The following is a 19,915-nucleotide window of genomic DNA, read 5'->3' on the forward strand; positions in this document are numbered from 1 at the left end:
CTTAGTATCGAGCCAGACAAATCTCTTCATACTTCACATAAACACAAGTTGATGGTCTGTCCTCAATGAAATACAGCAGTTGTGTTGATCACAACATTGTCATCTCAACAAATCTTTAAAGATCAACTAATGTGTTGATTTAAGTGTGTCTTAAATAGATGTTGGACTCCATTATATCATCAGTATAAAACTTTTTTTTTGTTTTGCAGGAGATGAAATGTCAATCACTCCAACTACACCAACTCTGCTCTGACTGCTCAGGCATAGAGTGTTGTCACGCAACGTCATCAATCCCGGAAGTCACCATCCTAAGGGGACTCATTTTTGTAAACTAAGCGCACGTAGGTAGAGAGATTCAAAACGACTTTGTGGAAAATGGTAAATTATTGACCTGTTTTTATGTGTTCCAATTGGCCAGACGATGAAAAACAGTTTTACCAACTGATGAGAAAATGTGTTATAGGAAAGGAGGAGCTTGTAGTTAGCGAAACCGGGATGAATGGGAAAAAACATTTTGATGAGATGCAAATTTTCTTGGATTATTTCTTGTCAGTTTAGTGAAATGTTGAAAGCAGCTGTTCTTAACAACTAAATTAAAATCTGGGTATCTGATACTTCCATGTTTTCTCTTAGTATGTATATGTACATCAATTGTATGTAATACATTTGATATTATTATTCACCTCTGCCAAGGAGGTTCTGTAATGTAAGTTTATCTGGCTGCATGTCTCTCAATTATCGAAATTAACAGAAGAACACATTGCAATACAAAAGTAACTGATGATACGAGTTTGATATTTGTCCAAATAACCATTTGAGAGAGCTGCAGCTGCAATGGTCTCTCTATGTCAACTTCTTAGTGTGTGTTATGCAAGAAAGGTCTGGAATGCTTCCATTGAGCTCATTGCTATCAATGGCCTTTAAGATGCTAAAAGATGTATAAAATCATAGAGATAAAATAGATAAAGGGAAATATTACTAAAACATGATTTGGTGGAGGTATACCATGTCAGAGTGCTTTATTAGTTAAGACATTAATTGTGGCTTTTAATCTTGTATTTTAACATATTTATATTTTACTACATGTGCGGCTAAAGCTTGCTGAAATCTCTTGCTAATTGCAATAAAAATGTCACATTAAAAAAAAAGTTTAAAAAGAAAAATCAAAACCCTTTCAGAGCTACGCCAGTTGAAAAGTCGTGCATTGAAATTGATTCCCCACAACATTGAGTAAAGCCAGTTCAAGCTGTTCATGGGCACCAATTGTTTCGTCTCGTGTACACCTTTCTAGCGAGGTTTTCCAGGAAAAAAAACAACATGGAGGAAGCCCTGGGGTCAGCCCGAGGACACACAGGAGAGATTATGTTTCTTGGGTTTCCTGAGAAAGCTCCCAGGAGAGCAGGAGGAGATACAAGTCCAGATATTTTTGTGTTGGATTATCCTGCCATGTCTTAGGCTGAGGACTATGGTCTTAAGATATTCTTTACTCCTGCAACTTTTCCAATATCTGCACCATCCCATAGAAAACCATTTCCTCTCAACAACTATGCTATATATCCTACCAATATGTACGTTCAATTAATCCAAGTATTGATAAGTTATAGTTATAGAGATGAGCCTTCCTGAGTCAAAATCTTGGCTCACAAAGCCAAGGTTCAATGGCGGTCACTACTCCAACAGTCCTCACCTGGAAAACTTCCTCATCCAGCAGACGGGCACCGAAAACTGTGATGCCGTTGGTGTCGACCACTGCGTTGTTGCCGCGGGGAAGTGGGCGGGTCATCTTCTTCTTGCAGTCCAGCAGCAGGGTCACATTTTTCTTGGAGACAGAGAAGGCAATCCGATGCCACCTGGAGAGGGAAACCGTCGATGAACTCATTATGAAGAAAAACCTCATGATGCAAGTGTGGCTCTTCAAACTGGGTTGTCGGTTACTGACTTGCCATCAGCCAGGTTGACGCCTTTGAACAGGGGGTAGTCTTCGGGCGCGGGCTTGCCGTTCTGGTCTTCGTACAGGAACACAGGCGAGCGGCCCATTTCGATGCCCAGCTGCTGAATTCCTTGCTCACTGTAGATGGAGAGAAGGAACGCCTGGAGGCCGGAGTGAGCTTTCACCAGAGCCATGATGGAGAAGTTCTCCGGGAAACGACCTGCACGACAGAGATTATTAGAAACACAAAAGATACTTCAGCATATTTTATTGTAAATGGTGTAGAAGCTACTCACAGTCTAATGCATATTAGTTGAATGATAATGAATTTTTGAAGATTGTTGCAGTGCATTATGAGTCTTGTTGCATGAGTAACAGACGTAGTTTCTTTCTACTGACTATTATTGATTACATAAAAAAGCAGTGAAAATTATTTAAAATATACCTGTCTGTATTTAGATTAATTTAAATCAATCATGGCTTCTTTTTTATGTTTAAAAAGTGAAACATCTAATCGAATAGTGTTTCATATTTCACCATGTGTTTTAAGTGTGCTTTTATTTTCTTTTGTTGTGTCTTTTACAGTAGGATTCCACAAGAGGGCAGACCAACGGAAATGGGATTGTAATTAAGATGATATAAATGTATTAATTTAATCATAAATTCAATCATTACTGCTTTTTTCTTTACTGTTTTTTAATTTAATACACTTCTTGTGTATTGGTCTTGTGCTTGAGTTTTCAGGGAAAAAACAAGCCACCCTGAAGTGGAAACCGATTGGTCCGGTGAATCATATAATACTTTTATTTATATATTTGTTGATGTGCAGCACTATATATAGACCTGGTGTTTTGTTTTTTTATTTTCTAATTATTTAGACACAAACAGAATTCACCTTTGCTGGTGGAAACTAAAGATTGCAACAGTTGAGTCTCAAATACAGCAGAATAAAAATGGCTAGCAAGTCGTCAACTATAAAAGACTTCATGAAGACTTTTTTTTTAATATATACTATTTTGATCTGCCTTAATAATACATTTTAAGTTAAATAAAAGTTAAAAGTTAAGATAAGGGCTTTTAAAATCCTTTTGTCGGTTTAGGTGAGATTAATTACAGATAATAATGCATTAATCTCTTTTGTTGTTGATAAATGCTTTCATGAGATTTCGCTGGTCTCTCCGGTTTCTTTCCAAAATGCAAAAAGAGGTAAAATAACAAAATACATTTTCCATTTGTGAACTGTTGAGTAGCACCTGTCTTTTCAATGATAAACACAATCATTTTTTTTATATCTGGGATTCATGAATGAACATTTAGGCTTCTGAATCAATGACAACAGCAGTTTTGCATGAATGTGTGTGTGCGTGTGTGTTTGTGTGTACAAGGGTAAAAATAATGAAGAACTTAATTACAGGTGATCCAAACACAAGCATCTCCTCACTGAAACCTTCATAATACTTTTTTTCACGAGCATTTAAGTGCTACTTTCTTGTCCTCTTCTGGGTGTTGGACAAAACTGCCGACTTAATTTGTCTTGTTTTCCTTCACACTCTGCTGCAATACATAATTAGACGTTTTATGCCTCACAAAAGCTGGAGTCCTGACAGCCTCACTTAACTTCAGCAATAGAACCCTCAATCATAATAGAGCTTTTCTACCCCCAAGAATTTACACATTCTTTCTACCTTCTTCGTAAGCGCTTTTAAAAATAAAATGGATCAAAACCACTGAACTTTTTGTCTTAATCTGGAAATCTCTCCAAAGGAGTGGTCGTTAAACTACGACATGGAAATAGATCAGGTACTTACTTCGACCCTATTACACAATGAAATCATGTGTGTCGCCTCCCAATAAAGAAGAAGTTAAACACGGACACACTGTTGACGTCTACCTGAGAAGAGTTGCTTGGTGGGGGCAGAGATCTGGGCCTTCTTGGTGATGCGGTAGGCATGATCGGGATTGCTGGAGCGGCGAGATGTGCAGAAGCCCGGAACTTTCTTCACGCCTTCAGGAAGGGTAGGAACCTGTAGAGCTTTTAACACGTCCACTGGATCTGAAATAAACAACAACCAAAAAAACGTTTAAATAAGGTCAACAATTTGCACTATGAATCTGTGAGAGTGAAAGTGATGTTCAATACATATCAAGAGACGACAAAGACAAATGGTAATAGTTACCTTCTTACATTGATTTGTGATGCCTATTGGTTTTTATAGTCAAATCTTTAAATCAACTTTGTTTTCTGAGCCAACCGTTTGAAAACTGTGTAAATGGAATATTTTAACCAGGAAAAATGTTTGTCAAGAGCACTTGCCAATCTCAAGACCCGGGGGCCAAATACAGGCCGCCAAATCCTTTTATGTGGCCCAGTGAATGGTTGGCTCAAAATCAAGGTAGATTCACATTGATATGGTGAACTATAGAAAACATATTTAAGATAAGATAAGTAGGAGAGATTATGAAGGCCAACAATTGTACAGAGACCAACAATAACAGTGAAATTGATAGGACTGATGCGAGAAAGTTTAAACACAGAGATAGTTGGATAGTTAATAGGTCGAGCCTCCACTAATGAAAATATGATATCACAATCAAACTCGTACTTCCTGTTGGTAAATATACATTTCGTCAAGTTAATAACTTTGATGCTAAAAGAATTTGGTCCCTTGTGTAATTGAGTTTGACACCCCTGGTCTAGAGGTAGAAGTTTTTAAAAACTTCTCAATTCTTTGCCATATTTCTGCAACAAATTTCCACTTCGATAACGTTGATCTAGGATAACTCTTCCTTCAACATTTTTTTGCCCGGATTGCATATTTTCAGCTTGACTGATCAGATAATATAAGCGTTGAAAACACTTCAGGAGGCGTTCAGGATTCCACAAGGACCACATTTACTCTTATAGTAAGAAAGGACGCAGTGTGCCCGAGCGAATGGGCCCAGGTCCAAGTCAAACACGGGGGCAGCAGTGCCGGCAGATACAGTCCAGCTCAGTGTAAATCGGAGCAAAAACAGCCGCTTGTGCTCTCGTAGATCAAGTGAGCCAGACAAGTAGCTGTTGATGTGATAGTGGCAGGTCAAAAGAATGTCTGTGCTTGGACACACACAAGCGGCTCACAGGTTCGCCTCGCACACACACACAAAACAGTCTCACCTCAGGTCTCCACTTTCACACGCCCGGCACTCCGGCTCTCCTCACTTTGCTCAAAGGTAGAGGGCAGGGATTGCTTTAGCTCTGTGTTTAAATAACCTGACACCACCTGGCCGACATGCAAATCGTGAAATAGAGTCGATCACATGACGAATGAGTGAGAGTGGAGTAGTTCAGTTTAATGTCCCGGCATTGGACAATGGTCCAAGCCCTGAGGGACACCCTGGACCGGAAGCTCGTTCGAGGCTCACCACATATCAGCACAATAATGGCATCTTCCACCTGCACACCATCAGGACCAAGTTTGTGGAATGTTGGGTCATTTTCAAATTCGGAGTCAGATGTCAACTTTCCTGCCCGTCACGGTCCAAGTCTCGCGGGGAAGACAAGGAGTTTCTGGTTACTGAGATCACACCAAAGCTTGGGAACCCAACATTAGGAGAACCGGATAATTAGTATTACCAGAACTAACTAAATTGGACTTTGAGCACTAGGTCTGAATACCTTTCTAGATCCATTCATGAGGACCTTAAGTTCAACCTGAATGCTCAGATTCAACGAAGGCTTGAGCACAAACAGAACAACTGGTTTACGTCCCAACTCTAACCTGCAAATCCAGTTAGTGCAGCAAAAAAAAAAACAGACATTGAGAAAAAACTATTGTTTATCTTGTATTGCAAGCATTATTATTATGACCTAAAACTGCTGTAGCTTATTTTGGTTTAAGAAATCAACATTTTAAAAAAGTCCACCGCCTTTCTTCAGACTCTCACCACAAGTCACACATTGCAAATGTTTTTAAGGAATGTCTTGACATTGCACTATTATTTAAGTTATTTTCTTCAGGAAATTATATACAAAGTTATCTCTGTCCTTTTTCCAACAGTTTTTTGAGCAATTTTGCATTGAAAGAGACTGGGTATTCTTTTTATCTGTCAGGAGTATTTTGGGGGGAAATTGTGTGTCCGAGACAGGCTTTAAGAACCAGTAACTGCTGGGAAAAGTCTTATGTATATTGCATTTTTTGGGATGCATATCAATATCTAAACGTTTAAAAAAAGTTTTACTTCAAAATGAAAGAGTTTTTTTTAAATTCATGTGTTTCTTATACTGTGAGGATTAAGGCTTTCTGACGGTGATAAAAAAAGAGAAGGAGAGGAAGAGGGCGGGACAAGAAAATTATAGTTTTTGCAGTACTGTACGTAACTAACTAGGTGACTAAATTTTTTGTTAGGTCATGACGTGGAAGTCATTTAGACAAGCTAGTTATCTTCTTTCATTAAAACCTCTCCTAAGTTTTATTAACATATCATGGATGATTCAAAAACTGTCTGATGTTGACTAATAATGCAGAAGAAGCTCGACGCAGGTTTTCCTTCATTTATTCAGAGCAACCGACTTAAGCTGGCAAATTCCAGGGCATCACATTCCTGGGAAAGCTTTTCGCTCAGAAAGCCAACAGTCTGCCCTCAACACCTTCATCAACGACTCCGATGGGAACGCAAGAAAGAGAGCGTGGAGAGATGGGAAGAGGAGGATGTGGAGGGGTTCAGACAGAGGTGGAGTGTGTGGTGTGTGGAGGGTCTAAGCAGGGGGGGCAACAGTGACAGTATGGTCCTCTGATGGAAGGATGCAGGCTCAGATTGCAGCGAGTGCTTCCCCAGTGCACCTCAGCACAATGTGGCGCTCTGTTCCTGCTCGGCCCGCTCACATCTGCAGTCCTCCCCAGAATACCACAATGACGGCCGAAACACACCCTCAGAAATAACACGGGGCCACTGGGGTGCACGTTTACCCAGGACGGGGGGGCACCGCGACCAGGAGTCACAAATATGAAGTCGGACAAGGAAGAAAAACAGACAGCTGAGAAAAAAGAATGGTCTCTTTCTTCTCCCTCCAGTCGTCTTTAGAAACATAAGCGCTCACAGATGGCCGTCGCCGTTTGATGTAAACACGGCGATTACTGTGCCCGCGCTCGCACAGGAAGTGAGGCGCGTCGGCACGTGAGGGCACTCTGGGTGTGGATTACAGTGGATGTAGGGCGCTACGAGACAGGAGTTTGTTTTGTCTTTTTCACACTGAAACATTCCCACGATGGAGGTCTGGAAGAATACCAGATGACTAATGGCTACATTCAAAACACTACTTGAGTCCTCATTTTAATTAAAGAGCTACTAATAACCTTTATTTTGGGAGATTTGCAGCAGAAGGTGGAATCATCAGGTGGAACCATCTCAAGATCCTTCACCTCTTCTTCTCCACTGTTTTATTTCACCTGTGGGTGGCAGTGTTACGCTGCTGCTATACTTCTTTGTGTTACTTAAGAAAGTTATAATGATGCAGCTGTTGTGCTATTTAAGATAAATGATGATGATGATAATAATATAGCTATTCTTCCCATTATTTGAGTTTAAATTTCAAGTCAGTTTTTAAACACACTCTTCATTTATTACTTAGTCAAAATGGCTGCCAAACAACCTGTGTTGACCTCATGTTGGACTTCAGTCAATCATAGTTTGGTTATAAGGCAATAAAAAAACTGAAAGTCATTGAAATCTGATTATTTTGGATGATTTTTCAATTTTGAAACTGAAACTGAAATTGAGCTGAATTTACAATTTGTTTAGTTTAGTAGTTTCAGAAAGAGCTAAGCGCTAACTCAGCGTCTCAATGTCCTGAAATGGATCATTAAAACAACATTATATGATTCAAAGTATTATTAGGTAAGTGTAGTTTAACTTAGTAGCTTCAAACCGAACATGAAGTACAAGACAAATACAACAACATCCCCACTTAGAGCTTGTTAGCATCAGCTAGCTTCCTAAATAGTAGTTAAAATGCTATGCTTTACAACAGCGTGCTACATCATGTTAGCTTGTTTTGAAAGTCACCCTAATGTAAAAGAAACATTACATTTTCTTACTTCATGTGGCGGAGCTATTTCTCTTTCTTCTTCTGCTGACACCGAGTTCAATTTCTTGTTTAACTGTTGCTTGACAAAGCTGTTAGTACCAAAAGTATTGATAAATGCTAATTATGCTAATGCTAATCATAACACGTTGTGCGTGTCTGCGTGTGCGTGTGTTTCTCGTTCTGCTGGTACTGCTGCGTCAAATACCAGACACACACTCCAGCTGACATGTTGACCTCTCACCTCTCACCTTTACACAACCACCACATTGTTGTGGACACAAGAAGGTTGTGCAACGTTGACCACAGATTGACACAAAGTCACACCAGTGTTATTGTCGTCAAAATTGTGAAAGTTGAGAGCGTTGAAAATGCTTTTAAATCAAGCATCACGGTAAAGTAAGATTGAGTATGAGAGCCAATCAAATTATTATTTTGCATTTATTCACATTTATTATGAGATTAAAGTCGTTTATATGACAAACACTGCAAAATTAAAGTTGTATTAGATTCAGTAAGATGTTAAACTCGTATATAAATTTATTACAAAATGTTGTATATTCAATTTATTAAAAGATTAAACTTGTATAAATTAAATTACTTAAAAGATTAAACTTGTATTAACTACATTTATTAAAGATTAAACTTGTATAATTTACATTTATTAAAATATTAAACTTGTTTAATTAAATATATTACAATATTAAACTTGTATAAATTAAAGGTATAAAAGATTAAACTTGTTTAAATGAAATGTATTACAATATTAAACTTGTATAAATTAAATGTATAAAAGATTAAACTTGTATTAATTAAATATATTACAATATCAAACTTGTATAAATTAAATTTATTAAAAGATTAAACATGTGTAAATTAAATGTATTACAAGATTAAACTTTTATAAATTAAATGAATTACAAGATTAAACTTGTATACATTACTCTTATTACAAGATTACATTCTTGTATATTTAATTTATTAAAAGATTAAACTTGTATAAATAAAATGTATTACAAGATTCAACTGGTATAAATGAAATGCATAACAAGATTAAACTTGTAAAAATTAAATGTATTAAAATATTAAACTTGTATAAATTAAATGTATTACAAGATTACATTTATATACATTACGCTTATTACAAGATTAAATTCTTGTATGTTTCATTTATTTAATAATACATGTTTGCAGTTGCATTGATGACATTTTTATGACAATTTTTAAGAATCTTCTTAAACTCCTTTTTTCGTTACTTTGTTTTTATTATCCTTTTTTTTTTAAATGATATTCAATTCCAACTTGAACTTTTAAAAGTAATGTTGGTACCTTATGTCACGTTTATAATATTCATACAGTGTGTGTACTGTGCTTCTTCCACGGGTTTACTGCTTTTATCTTCCTAAATATCCTAAAGAAAAGTCACATTTGTGTTGGTAAATCGACCATGTGACCTTAACTTCATTTAACAGCGGTATATAAATACATGTTAACCGTTGATTTGATTTCATTCACATCCATTAAGACAAATAATGATACAGCAGGTCTGAGTCTGTAATCATCATCCTTAAATATAAAACGAATCTCAATCACCAGCTGTGTCAGCGGACCTCGGCGCTGACTCTTAACTACAGGCTACCGTTTCAAACATGTACTTACTGTGTATTTATGATGGAACGAGTGCTCGACACACACAAGTGCCTGAGTATATTTATCTTGTGGCTGTCAGACATCGGGAGAGAGCTAAGAGCTATGATACGACTCTAAGATATCCTGTGACGCTAGAAAATCCACAGGTCGGCCATTTTTAAATCTCAGTTTGGGACCAAACCTTTGAGAGTTCTAATGATGAATGTTGGCCTTCAAATTATACCTTAATGAAAAAAAAAGTATTTTATTTTGTTAGGCACACCAAACTTTTGCTGCTCAAAAGCATGTCGCTGCTAAAAGTGAAGGGTCAGCCATTTTGGACTCAAACTGCCAAAATGTCGGTCAAACTTTTTACATGAGACTTGTCATGGTTCCCAAAGAGCCCAAATAAGAATACATCGGATTTACCACTTTTACAACTTCCTTTAAGTGCATTTAATGTCAAACCAGCAACCTCATAGTATATTAAAGGATAAGAAAAGTCCATTTAAATCACAAAAACGGTTCCAGGTTAATGGTTTTAAATTAGCCTCATTAATTAATAAAAGTTTTCAGATATGTTGTCGGTCTTGACCTTTAAAGGTGTTAACTTATGTGTTGGTTTAAGTGTCTCCAAAATAGATGTTGGACTCTATTGTATCATCAGTATGTCTATTTGTACAAAACACTCTTTTCATTGAAATACTTTCATTAGAAAATGTGATTAAGCCCCGTCCACTGAAAACACTTTGTCTGGAGATAAAATTTTGTTTATAATAACCACACCCACTCTGCTGTGATTGGTCAAACATCGAGGTTTGTCACACATGTCATCAATCCTGGAAGTCTGCATCTCCAAGGGACCCGTTGTATAAACAAAGTGGGGTGTGATAACAGCTGGCTGGAGGAGGAGTGAAGCCATTGTTACGTCATAATAGACTCCGCTCTCGTAACCTCTAGTTTGCCAAGATTTCAGACGAGGTTGAGCTTTATAAAGTAATAAGTTGAAAACATGGTCATGATGAGAGACTTACTGCATCTTGGAGAGGAAGACTTCAACATTTGAAACATGTGAGTCAGGAGAGTTGGAGTTTCATATAAGTTGCACTTAAAAACCCAGTTGGTGGTGACAATGTTATTGGAAGAAGACATAGATTTTTCTTCTTTGTCTTTCTGTATTTTACAGTTTTGTTTTAGCCTCACTTACGTCTTGTATGTACTTTTCCTACAGTTTAAAGTCAGAAACCTTTCTATAACTTGTGTTACTCTCTTTTACTTCTTAGTTTTATCTGAGGTCATATTTGGGTCATTTTCCTCAAGCAGAGTCATAGTTAAAATTTCAAAATGCAGCTGACTGTATTTATGTTTAATTTAATTTAAAATCTACAAGCAACAAACATATCTAGTGTCACTCAGTTGCTTTCTTGCCTAACCGTGCATCTCAGTTAAGCGTTTCCACACAAACAAAATCTCGTCGTCTTGACAATAACACTCTCTGACCGCGTCCAAATAAACCAGCAGCATTAGAATTTAAATATTTGCACTGCAGTTGTCTGGAAAAGAGATGATGGACATCAGGATCCCATAAAACCCTCCAGCTAAAGTCCACACCCTCCTACACAACAGACTTCCAAGAAGTAAAATACCAGTGATCAAAAATAGCCTCCGGAGAGCCTGTCATTATGGATCTGGACCTTTCAGGTCTGACTCGAGCTCCTCGCAGGAGACAAACAGTCCACAAACAAACCACCGAAACCAGCACCGGAGAAACAGAAAGTCCAGCTCTCGCCTACACCAGTTGTTGCAACAGATTTACTCTGATTCCGAAGAGATCAACTTGAGCTCCGACTCTTCTGTAAAGGGTAAATGGCTCTTACTTCTACACTAAAGGGACAAAATGTGAATCTCATCTGGAGCTGGGATTAAACCAGCAACTTTTTAGGCCACAAGCTACTGTACCATCTGAGCTATGACGCCCATGTCTCTGTGTCTGAACTGCACATCATGTCTGCTGTCCAAATCACCAGGTCTCCCTGTTTTTAGCTTATATTAACTCAGTTACTGTGTAATAAAGTTTAGAAACTACATATTACTATAAAACACATCACATTACCTAGCTTCCAGTTCCTGCCACAACATCTTAGATGCTCTGAAACAAACCGTGTTTGATGGTGACAATGGTTTGATTTATCTTGTAACATAAACTATAATGTAATTGTAATATTGCAGTGCATTGTTGGGCGTGTTTGAATGGTGGCAGGGATTTTAGAGTAGACATTATGTGAGTTTTTCCCGAGCCTTGTGTACAAATATCTCACAGGCAGTTTGACAGGTTGGTTTGACAAAGAAGTTGTTGGTAGTTTTGTTGATTTGTAGAAGATGAAAAAAAGGATTTGAGATCAATCATCCATACAGAGATGGAGGGAGGCGAAGAGGAGAGTGCAGGCAGGGTGTAATGTCTGAGCTGGGAGCAGCAACAAGTGTGAAAAGTGAAGAAAAGTGAAGAAAAAAAGAAGTCAGAATTGAAGAAGCTATGGTTTAAATTGCAAGTGACTAGACATGGATTGGATCTAGGAGGTGAAACAGTTCAAGTTAAAGAGTCATCAGATGGTTTCATGGAGAGGAGAGACAGTGTAGGACGAGGAATGTCGGACATTAAAAAAAAGTAGGTATAATATTCCTGTGTTGACCTGAATGTAAATGCATGTTTAATAGAAGCGGTTTGTGAACATAACGTTTGTTTGTTTGAACATAAATACTTTGACAAAAACTTCAGTGTTGAACTTCATCATCAACGTCGCTCTGCTGGAGGATTTTCTATTCATTCTAAGAAACCGGTTGAACCTGTCAGGTGCAATAAAGTTTACGCTCCTCAAAGTTATTCGGAAAACTGAAGTAACCGTGTGAAAAACAGGCGTCGATGGAAAAAAGTTCATCCTGAAGGATTATTGTCAGAAAGAGTCGATTGTGCATCTGTGCCAAACTGTCCAAGTACGAACCTTCAACTCGACATAAAAGCTTCAGCCACAGCCCGAGCCGAAGCCCCTGGTATTACTGCGAGGTGACGGCTGTGGCTCGTGGCGGAGGAAACGCAGGAGTTCTCGGAGACGTTAATCCCAGCAGCAGGTTCTGAGCCACAGAACATTTTAAAAGAGGAAATGAAGTTCTATGGAGACGATGGACGGAGGTTAGACCACGTCGTGACTCATGAGATCGCGGTTTCACTGACTACTGACTAGATTAGAATCACAGTCTAGAATCTTGGAGAACTAAAATGAAACAAGAAAACTGTTTCCTGTTGTCAAAGAAACTAAATTTAAAAAAGTTTAAATTTAAAAAGTTTTAAAAGTTTTAATTTAAAAATCGATATAATTAAATTAATAAAATACACATGGTCAAGTTTCTAAAATAGTAATAATGATAATAATAATAATAATGAATTAACCCATTATAGTCAGTGGGTAGAAATAAGTAAAAGTACTACTCCAATAACAGTTAACTTACTTACTTAGGTGCCGTTAGATTTGCCAGTCTAAAAATGTACTCTAGTAAAAGCAAATAAACAAGTAATATTCAGAGAAAATGTTCTTTTTTTAATAGTAGGTTTTGAGAGGATATTTTGTGAACGATTCTCAGTGGAATTGTTTTTAAATCAGCTTCTATGAAAAAAAAACCCATTGTAATAGATTTTGAAACATAAACTGTAAAAAAGAAAAATATATAGTTAAATTGTTAAAAAAAAAAAAAAAAACACATCTCAAATTACAGTTACCTCTCTGCTATATGACACATGTGGGACCAACAGAGATGAGGATCAGCACCTCTTGGTTTAAAATATATCTTTGTCTGATCTTGGCTACAGTTAGCAGTTTTACTGAACTTGAAACAGGTTTTAAGTTCAGTAACATTGATCTGTTGTATCTGTTTTATCAGTTAATGATAGATAATGAAGATTCTACAGCTTTAAATAAGAGACAGAAAATGAATGAATGACAGAACAGATGAAGAGCAACGGGAGGCTCAGGTTCATAAAAAGAGTAAAAAGGCTGAAGAAGGACCATATCAGGGACTGGTACCGGAACACTATGGATCATATCATGTAGTTTCTTCAACGATTCACATTCCAAGTCATAAGGCATCAGCGTTTTGGGATGTTTTTTAAACACGTTAGCAAAGAGATAAAGATAGTGAAGAAACCGTAGTTCAAAGTACAAAAATCTTAACAGGCAAGATTACAACAATTCTACTGTCATTGTGTGTGTCAGAGTTTTGAAGTGAAACAAATCTCTTCACGTTCTCAAACCTCCAGGAACAGACACTCGAAGTACTTTGAGAAGCAGCCAGGATCAGACAGAAGGTCTTTCAGGGGAACATCCCAGTCAAGAAAATATTAACTTTGATTTTCTCTCACCCTGAACAAAACCAGTCTTTCATGCTCAGCAGAGCTGACACAGAGACCACTCCCCCAACTCCTGCTGCTCCTCACTTTCTTTATGGGAATAAAGAGTCGGAGCTTTTGAGGATTTTTGGGGCTGGATGTGGGTCAGAGAGAGTTACTGTTAAAGTTTAAATTTTCATGCTTTGTTCGTGTGCTAATGAATCTACTCTGATTGAAAAACGTTTTTTTTTCAACTTTGTGTGAGAGAAGGAATAGTTAACAACAGTGCAGGAATAATATCTACCATGATTAACCATAATAACAATAATAAAAAAGAACTGTTCTAATAATTACTGACGGTTTTAAAAAAACAACAAACATAAAGCGATAATAATAAATAATGGTTTTAAAGTTCAAAATAAAGTGTTGCATGTCTCTGATTACTTGTGAATCTGCTTTGATATTGTGTTTTTGGTAAGTAGCATGTGATGACAACTCAAGTACATGTGTATACACACAAACTAAACACAAGTGTTAGTTATGTTTCAAAGTAAAACATGACATCAGGACATTCCTGTCCCAAGCCTTTGGATTATAGAAAATAAAGTCAGTGACACACCAGAAATACAGTCAAACTGTATCGTGGACATTGATTTAAAAAGAAATAGATTTGAAGGACATTTTTAAAGTTTATGGAACATGTGGCCCCTGAGCCTCCATTTGGAAACATCAAACTGTGTTAGATCAAAATAATTATCTGATTAATATAATATTTATTCTATATCAATTAAAATTCCTTTTTTAATATCTTCTGTGTGTTGTGTGAGGTGTTGGCCACATCACATGTTGAATTAAAGTTCCAAAATAAAGTATATTTTTTAAAACTATTCTATAACTTCAAATATTAATGTATTCTGAACATTGTTTATTAGTACATCTACAACAAATGTTGCAAACTAAAGGGGAAAGTCATGTTGCGTCAATAAAAGCTGTTGAAATACACAAGGACATTAAAGGACAAACATTAAATAAGTCTGTAAATGATTGAACTACTTCCTCAATAATTGCTGATCCTGGTTGTCAAGCATGAAACCAAAGATGATGCCATTTCGTCTCTAGGGGTCTATCATGTTCTGCAGAGATGATTACAATGAGTGTGTAACAATGGACATGGTGTGGTGAACATCTGGTCTCAGAGTGGAAAAATAGTTTAATCTTGGATGACTTTATGAAAAGAATTTAAAATTCCCAGTCATCAACAAAGGTTTGCACAGGTGCTGCACACAGACTCACATTCATATGAGTGTAAACTTCAACATTCCAAAGCAAAAAAAAAAAACCTGCATCATGGAAGCATTTACGCAAGTGCACACACACAAACACACACACACACAGAGTGAGAGAGACACTAAACGCTTTCACTCTCAAACCTCTGCGATGCGCTGTCATAATGAACTATTCATAGTCGAAACACTTTCAGGAATTGACACACAGCTTGAGTTTAGACCGGACTGCGCCTTCTGGTGGTCATATGACGGTAATGCAAGAGATACACGAGATGAACTGTTTTCTTAAATCTCATCTCCAACCACCTACTGCTGCTTCCCCATCATCCCTGTTCACCTGGACGATCTTTGAGCAGAAAGAGGTAGTGAGACGTTCCCAAATCAGAGTGTAGACTCATTTCTACATGTCCACAGTCTTGGTCAAAACAGTTTCATTAATCCCACAGTTGAAAACTAGAAATGTTGGGACTTGTTCTGGATCTCAACGCGCTGTTTTTATGTTGAGATTTGAACAAACTAATTAAATCCAAGTATCTTGTTGGACCAAACAAACTAATGGAGCATTTGATTTCCTTATTAGACTTAAAATATACGTTATCTTGCGGAGTCAAGTATTCATACAAACAGCCCTCACTTTTGGATAAAAGAGGATCCGCAATTTAATATTTTTTTAATGAAAATAATTAAGATTATAAAAGTTATATGTAGTATCAAAATATAACAAAAAATAACGAAATATATAAGCACAAATGGTCAATCGGGTTTATGGTGATAGTACAAATGACAATCCTTGGAATATATGGATGTTAAAAAAAAATAAGAAAAGAAAGAAAATTGAATTTGGTTAAAGTGCGCCATCACGTGGTTTGGATTAGACGTTTAATTTAACCGCTTGGAAATGAAAACACTTAACTTTTTAAAACGTTTACAAGAGGCGCCGTTTATATTATGTTTATACCATATTATCAGAAACGTGTTATAATAAATCAGATATTGAAAGTTGACCTATTATTAATAAAGCGTTAAGAGTCTCTTATAAAAAAATATAATTCAAAATCATAAAATAAGACCTCTCATATATATATATATATATGATACATACTAATGTCGGTAAAATACAAATAAAAATGAATCAGAGAACGTTGACTCGACCACCGTTGTAGCCTAAGACCCCCCTCGGGCTGCGCGTGACCACCTGCTGAAAGGTTTGCGAAATAACTCCAAATGCAAGCGACACAATCTAAATAATGGAGTGGATTTGAAACATTTTGTAGCTGTCCCAGGGAGGTTATTTCTGGAGACTAATGGCAGAAGTGCAGGCGTCATTTATCCTGGAGTTACAGTTGTATAGTTGAATGTCTTACCTGCTTGGACCACGGTCGTCTGACACAGGGCGAGCGTCACCACCAGCAGGGCGAGCGATGACAGCTCCATGCGCCGCGGTCTCCATTTCTTCCGAAAGGGACAATCGTCAATATCCATATCAGCGGTGGTTCGGCTCTGGTGCAGCTCGGGTGTTTCTTTTGCCTTTCCCCGCAGAAGTGCCAGCCGACGACACGAACCCGACTGGAACCTTCTCGAAACCCCCGGGAGTCGACGCTTCTCCCGCTCACCTGGATGGATGAGTCGCCTACGTCTGTCCCGTGGTGGCGCTCGAACCTCCTCGGCTGTGGTTTGAGTAAAGTTTGAAGCCCGGAGTGCTAGAGCCCCATCGGGTCAGTCCGGGTACAAGTACCCAAAGTGGAAAGAGTCGCGGAGAGAGACCTGGGAACAAACTCTCCCCTTTCTCTACTTTCTCCCACGACGACTGGCGGTGTGTGCGTCCTCGTGTGTGTGTGTGTGTGTGTGTGTGTGTGTGAGGGAGAGTCAGAGAGAGAGAGGGAGGAGAGGTGGTGATGGAGGGAGGGAGGGAAGGATGGAGGAGAAGAAGGAAGATACCTCGCGCGTAACTGCGCACAGAGGAGCGCAACGTTTCTGGTAATGTATATGATAGTGTTTCCTCGTGCACTTTGACCTCACCGCAGAAGAAGACAGCAGGTGGGGATCACAGAGAAAGTCTTCAGTTTCACTAAACGAGGTAGAATAGGAGACAGAGCCGCCAGCCAATCAGGGTTCTGTCCGCACCAGAAGGCCCGCCCACCTGGCAGGTCCTCTAAATACGATTGGTTCATTTGATTAGATTGATTTTGCTACTCTTTCAGACAAGACAAGGTAAAGTACACTGGGGTTCTGTAGAATAAAGAGCTCAAAGGAATGTATTTAAAGAAACATAACGTAGAATAAAGTAGAAAAAGCAATGATAGATTAAGAAATATGATGGTTGACGCAGGGAAGACTTGAACTGATGAAATATGTGTCATTGAATTGAATTTTAATTCATTTGTTTGTTTGTTTTAAGTAACGTACGAGAGAGGAATAAACAAACTATTTACCTACATATAAACTAATAAATAAATAAAAATAAACAAAAATATTATTTGACAAAATGAATTATCTGTATATTTTAGAATCATCTTCATGAATAATAATAATAATAAAAGACAAACGTGAAAAAAATAGTACACAACATTAATTGCTGCTTATATTCTATTTACTAACTTATTGTTATTCATATGGAAGAAAAATACATGAATAAAATGGTATAAAATATGGATTTAAAAAAAATCAATAAAAATGTTTATTAAATAATAAGGAAATTAAAAAATATATTTTATTTACAATTAAATTAAGGTATTTTAAATAATAAGGAAATTAAAAAATATATTTTATTTACAATTAAATTAAGGTATTTTATACATTAAAAGCATTTATAAAAATATTTAATGATTATATGTACCTGAAACAATTTAATTTAATTAAATAAGAATAGCAATTTATCTATGTATATATATAGTATATATATAACAAAAAGTATAAACAAACATACCAATGCTAACATTAGCTATTCTTGCTAAGTAAGCATCAGTTGTGGGTTAAAGTGTCAGATAAATGTGTGAACTAGATCCTGACATGATTCCACAGCAGCAACAAAACTGAAACGACACAGACGAGCCAGACGACCATAATTCTGGGAGACATTCCTGTCATAATTTCAAATTGACTTCAACGCCTCTCATCAAGACTTAAAAGAAGATTTGCGATTTCCATCGCCAAACATACCATCATAATCACACGGCAGTCGCCATAATTGAGCGTTGGTTACCCCAAAACTTGTTTTACGTCTTCATTCACTTTTGATGTCAATAATTGAGATTTTTTTTTTTTTCGTAAAGTTTCAGACGACCTGCTGTGTAATAAACAAGATCTTCTGGAGTCCGTAAATTATGAAAAACTCTTTAGGAAGTTTAAAAAAAAGAAAACACAGATTCCAGGCTATTAAAATCTAAAATTAAAGGCCGAAAGATAAGTGTTACCTCTGGACCTAAGGCGATTTGTAATAATTGCGGAGAATGTCGGAGATTTAATCCCGTGCGAATGCGCCATATTTGTAATTTGTAATGTAATAATTCCGCCGCAAATGACCTACTGTATTTGGCCTGACACAAGTGTCCGGTGATAATACTAGTCCAGTGCGAATCTGTATCCTGCTGTTATTTATTGTAATTGCGCGCTTTTCCATCTTGCTGCGTACATGCTACCTTTCTCTTTCAGTAATTGCGATGTTTATTTGACGACATATCCAGCCGTAATGTCAGTAAAACAGACTATTTTACAGACGTTGCTTATCCCGTGCAAATGTACTTAAAATAACAGAGGTGGGGGATAATTTACGAAGCAGCAAAGGTCCACAGGTAAAACTAATCCTGTGAGAAGAGCATCAAGGCATTCTCAAGCCAGAGTGAAAATGTAGATGGTGTCACCCAGTGTGGCTGATGCTTGAAGTCTTTGCGTCCAGACTTCTTTACCATGAGCCTTCCTTCGTTATCCCTTGTGTTATCTCAGGGTCAAGGTGACCCGAAGGCCAGAAAACAAATGTGTTTGTGGTATCCCTTGTTTTGACGACCTCCGGCTCTTTTACATGGCGACGGCACCAGTGAAAACCATTGGAATTTGGAAGATTCAAACCTGATAAAACTGCATCTACAGAGTATGACGCCCTTTATTATTCGGTGCAAAAATGTGTGATATGGTCATAGTGACCATGGCTGAGTGTGTGTTTTTAGAGAAGTCACAACAGAACTGAACCAAAACGGAAGATCCCCCCTAACTCTAGAACAACAACGGACAGAATTGCCGGAAGCATGTTCTAGTTTGGACTCAAGAGGAGGTGAGACGTTTGCTGTAAATGATTATTTCTGTCTGTGTCCAACCTTCTGGTTGTGATGTGACGATCACAGTGCATGACCAGATAACATGCACCAACTCCTCATCGGCACCTTTAAAAGTGGGGCGTCTATACAGTATGCTGACAAAGCCAAAATTACTTCCGGAAGTTCCTATTTTGGACCCCGTTTTCAAGAACTATAAGGTCAAACTATGTTGAAGTGATATCAATCTAAGATATGGATCACACTGATTCTTTACAAATATTTCAACATTATAACGTGGTTGATAGTAAATGAACACATACATGCCCGTGGTCTACGCTCATGGTTGCCTCTACTCAGCTCTTCAATTACCAAGAGAATCAG

The 19,915-nt window shown here is 37.5% G+C and overlaps 1 protein-coding gene across 8 annotated transcripts in view; it reads right to left on the reverse strand.

Moving 5' to 3' along the window:
- col11a2 (collagen, type XI, alpha 2) overlaps positions 1-17,097 on the reverse strand; it is a 43,536-nt gene extending 26,439 nt beyond the window's left edge. For all 8 annotated transcript variants that reach the window (XM_087787158.1, XM_087787157.1, XM_087787156.1 and 5 more), the window contains exons 1-4: positions 16,649-17,097; positions 3,822-3,983; positions 1,940-2,150; positions 1,688-1,850 (exon numbers count right to left, since the gene is read on the reverse strand). In XM_087787158.1, coding sequence (XP_087643284.1) covers positions 1,688-1,850; positions 1,940-2,150; positions 3,822-3,983; positions 16,649-16,766 — 654 coding nt within the window. In that variant the 5' untranslated portion in view covers positions 16,767-17,097. The remainder of the gene's footprint in view (positions 1-1,687; positions 1,851-1,939; positions 2,151-3,821; positions 3,984-16,648) is intronic.
- Positions 17,098-19,915: the final 2,818 nt, after the last annotated feature.

This window comes from Callionymus lyra, chromosome 3, assembly GCF_982586985.1.
Source record: "Callionymus lyra chromosome 3, fCalLyr1.hap1.1, whole genome shotgun sequence".
Lineage (NCBI taxonomy): Eukaryota > Metazoa > Chordata > Actinopteri > Syngnathiformes > Callionymidae > Callionymus > Callionymus lyra.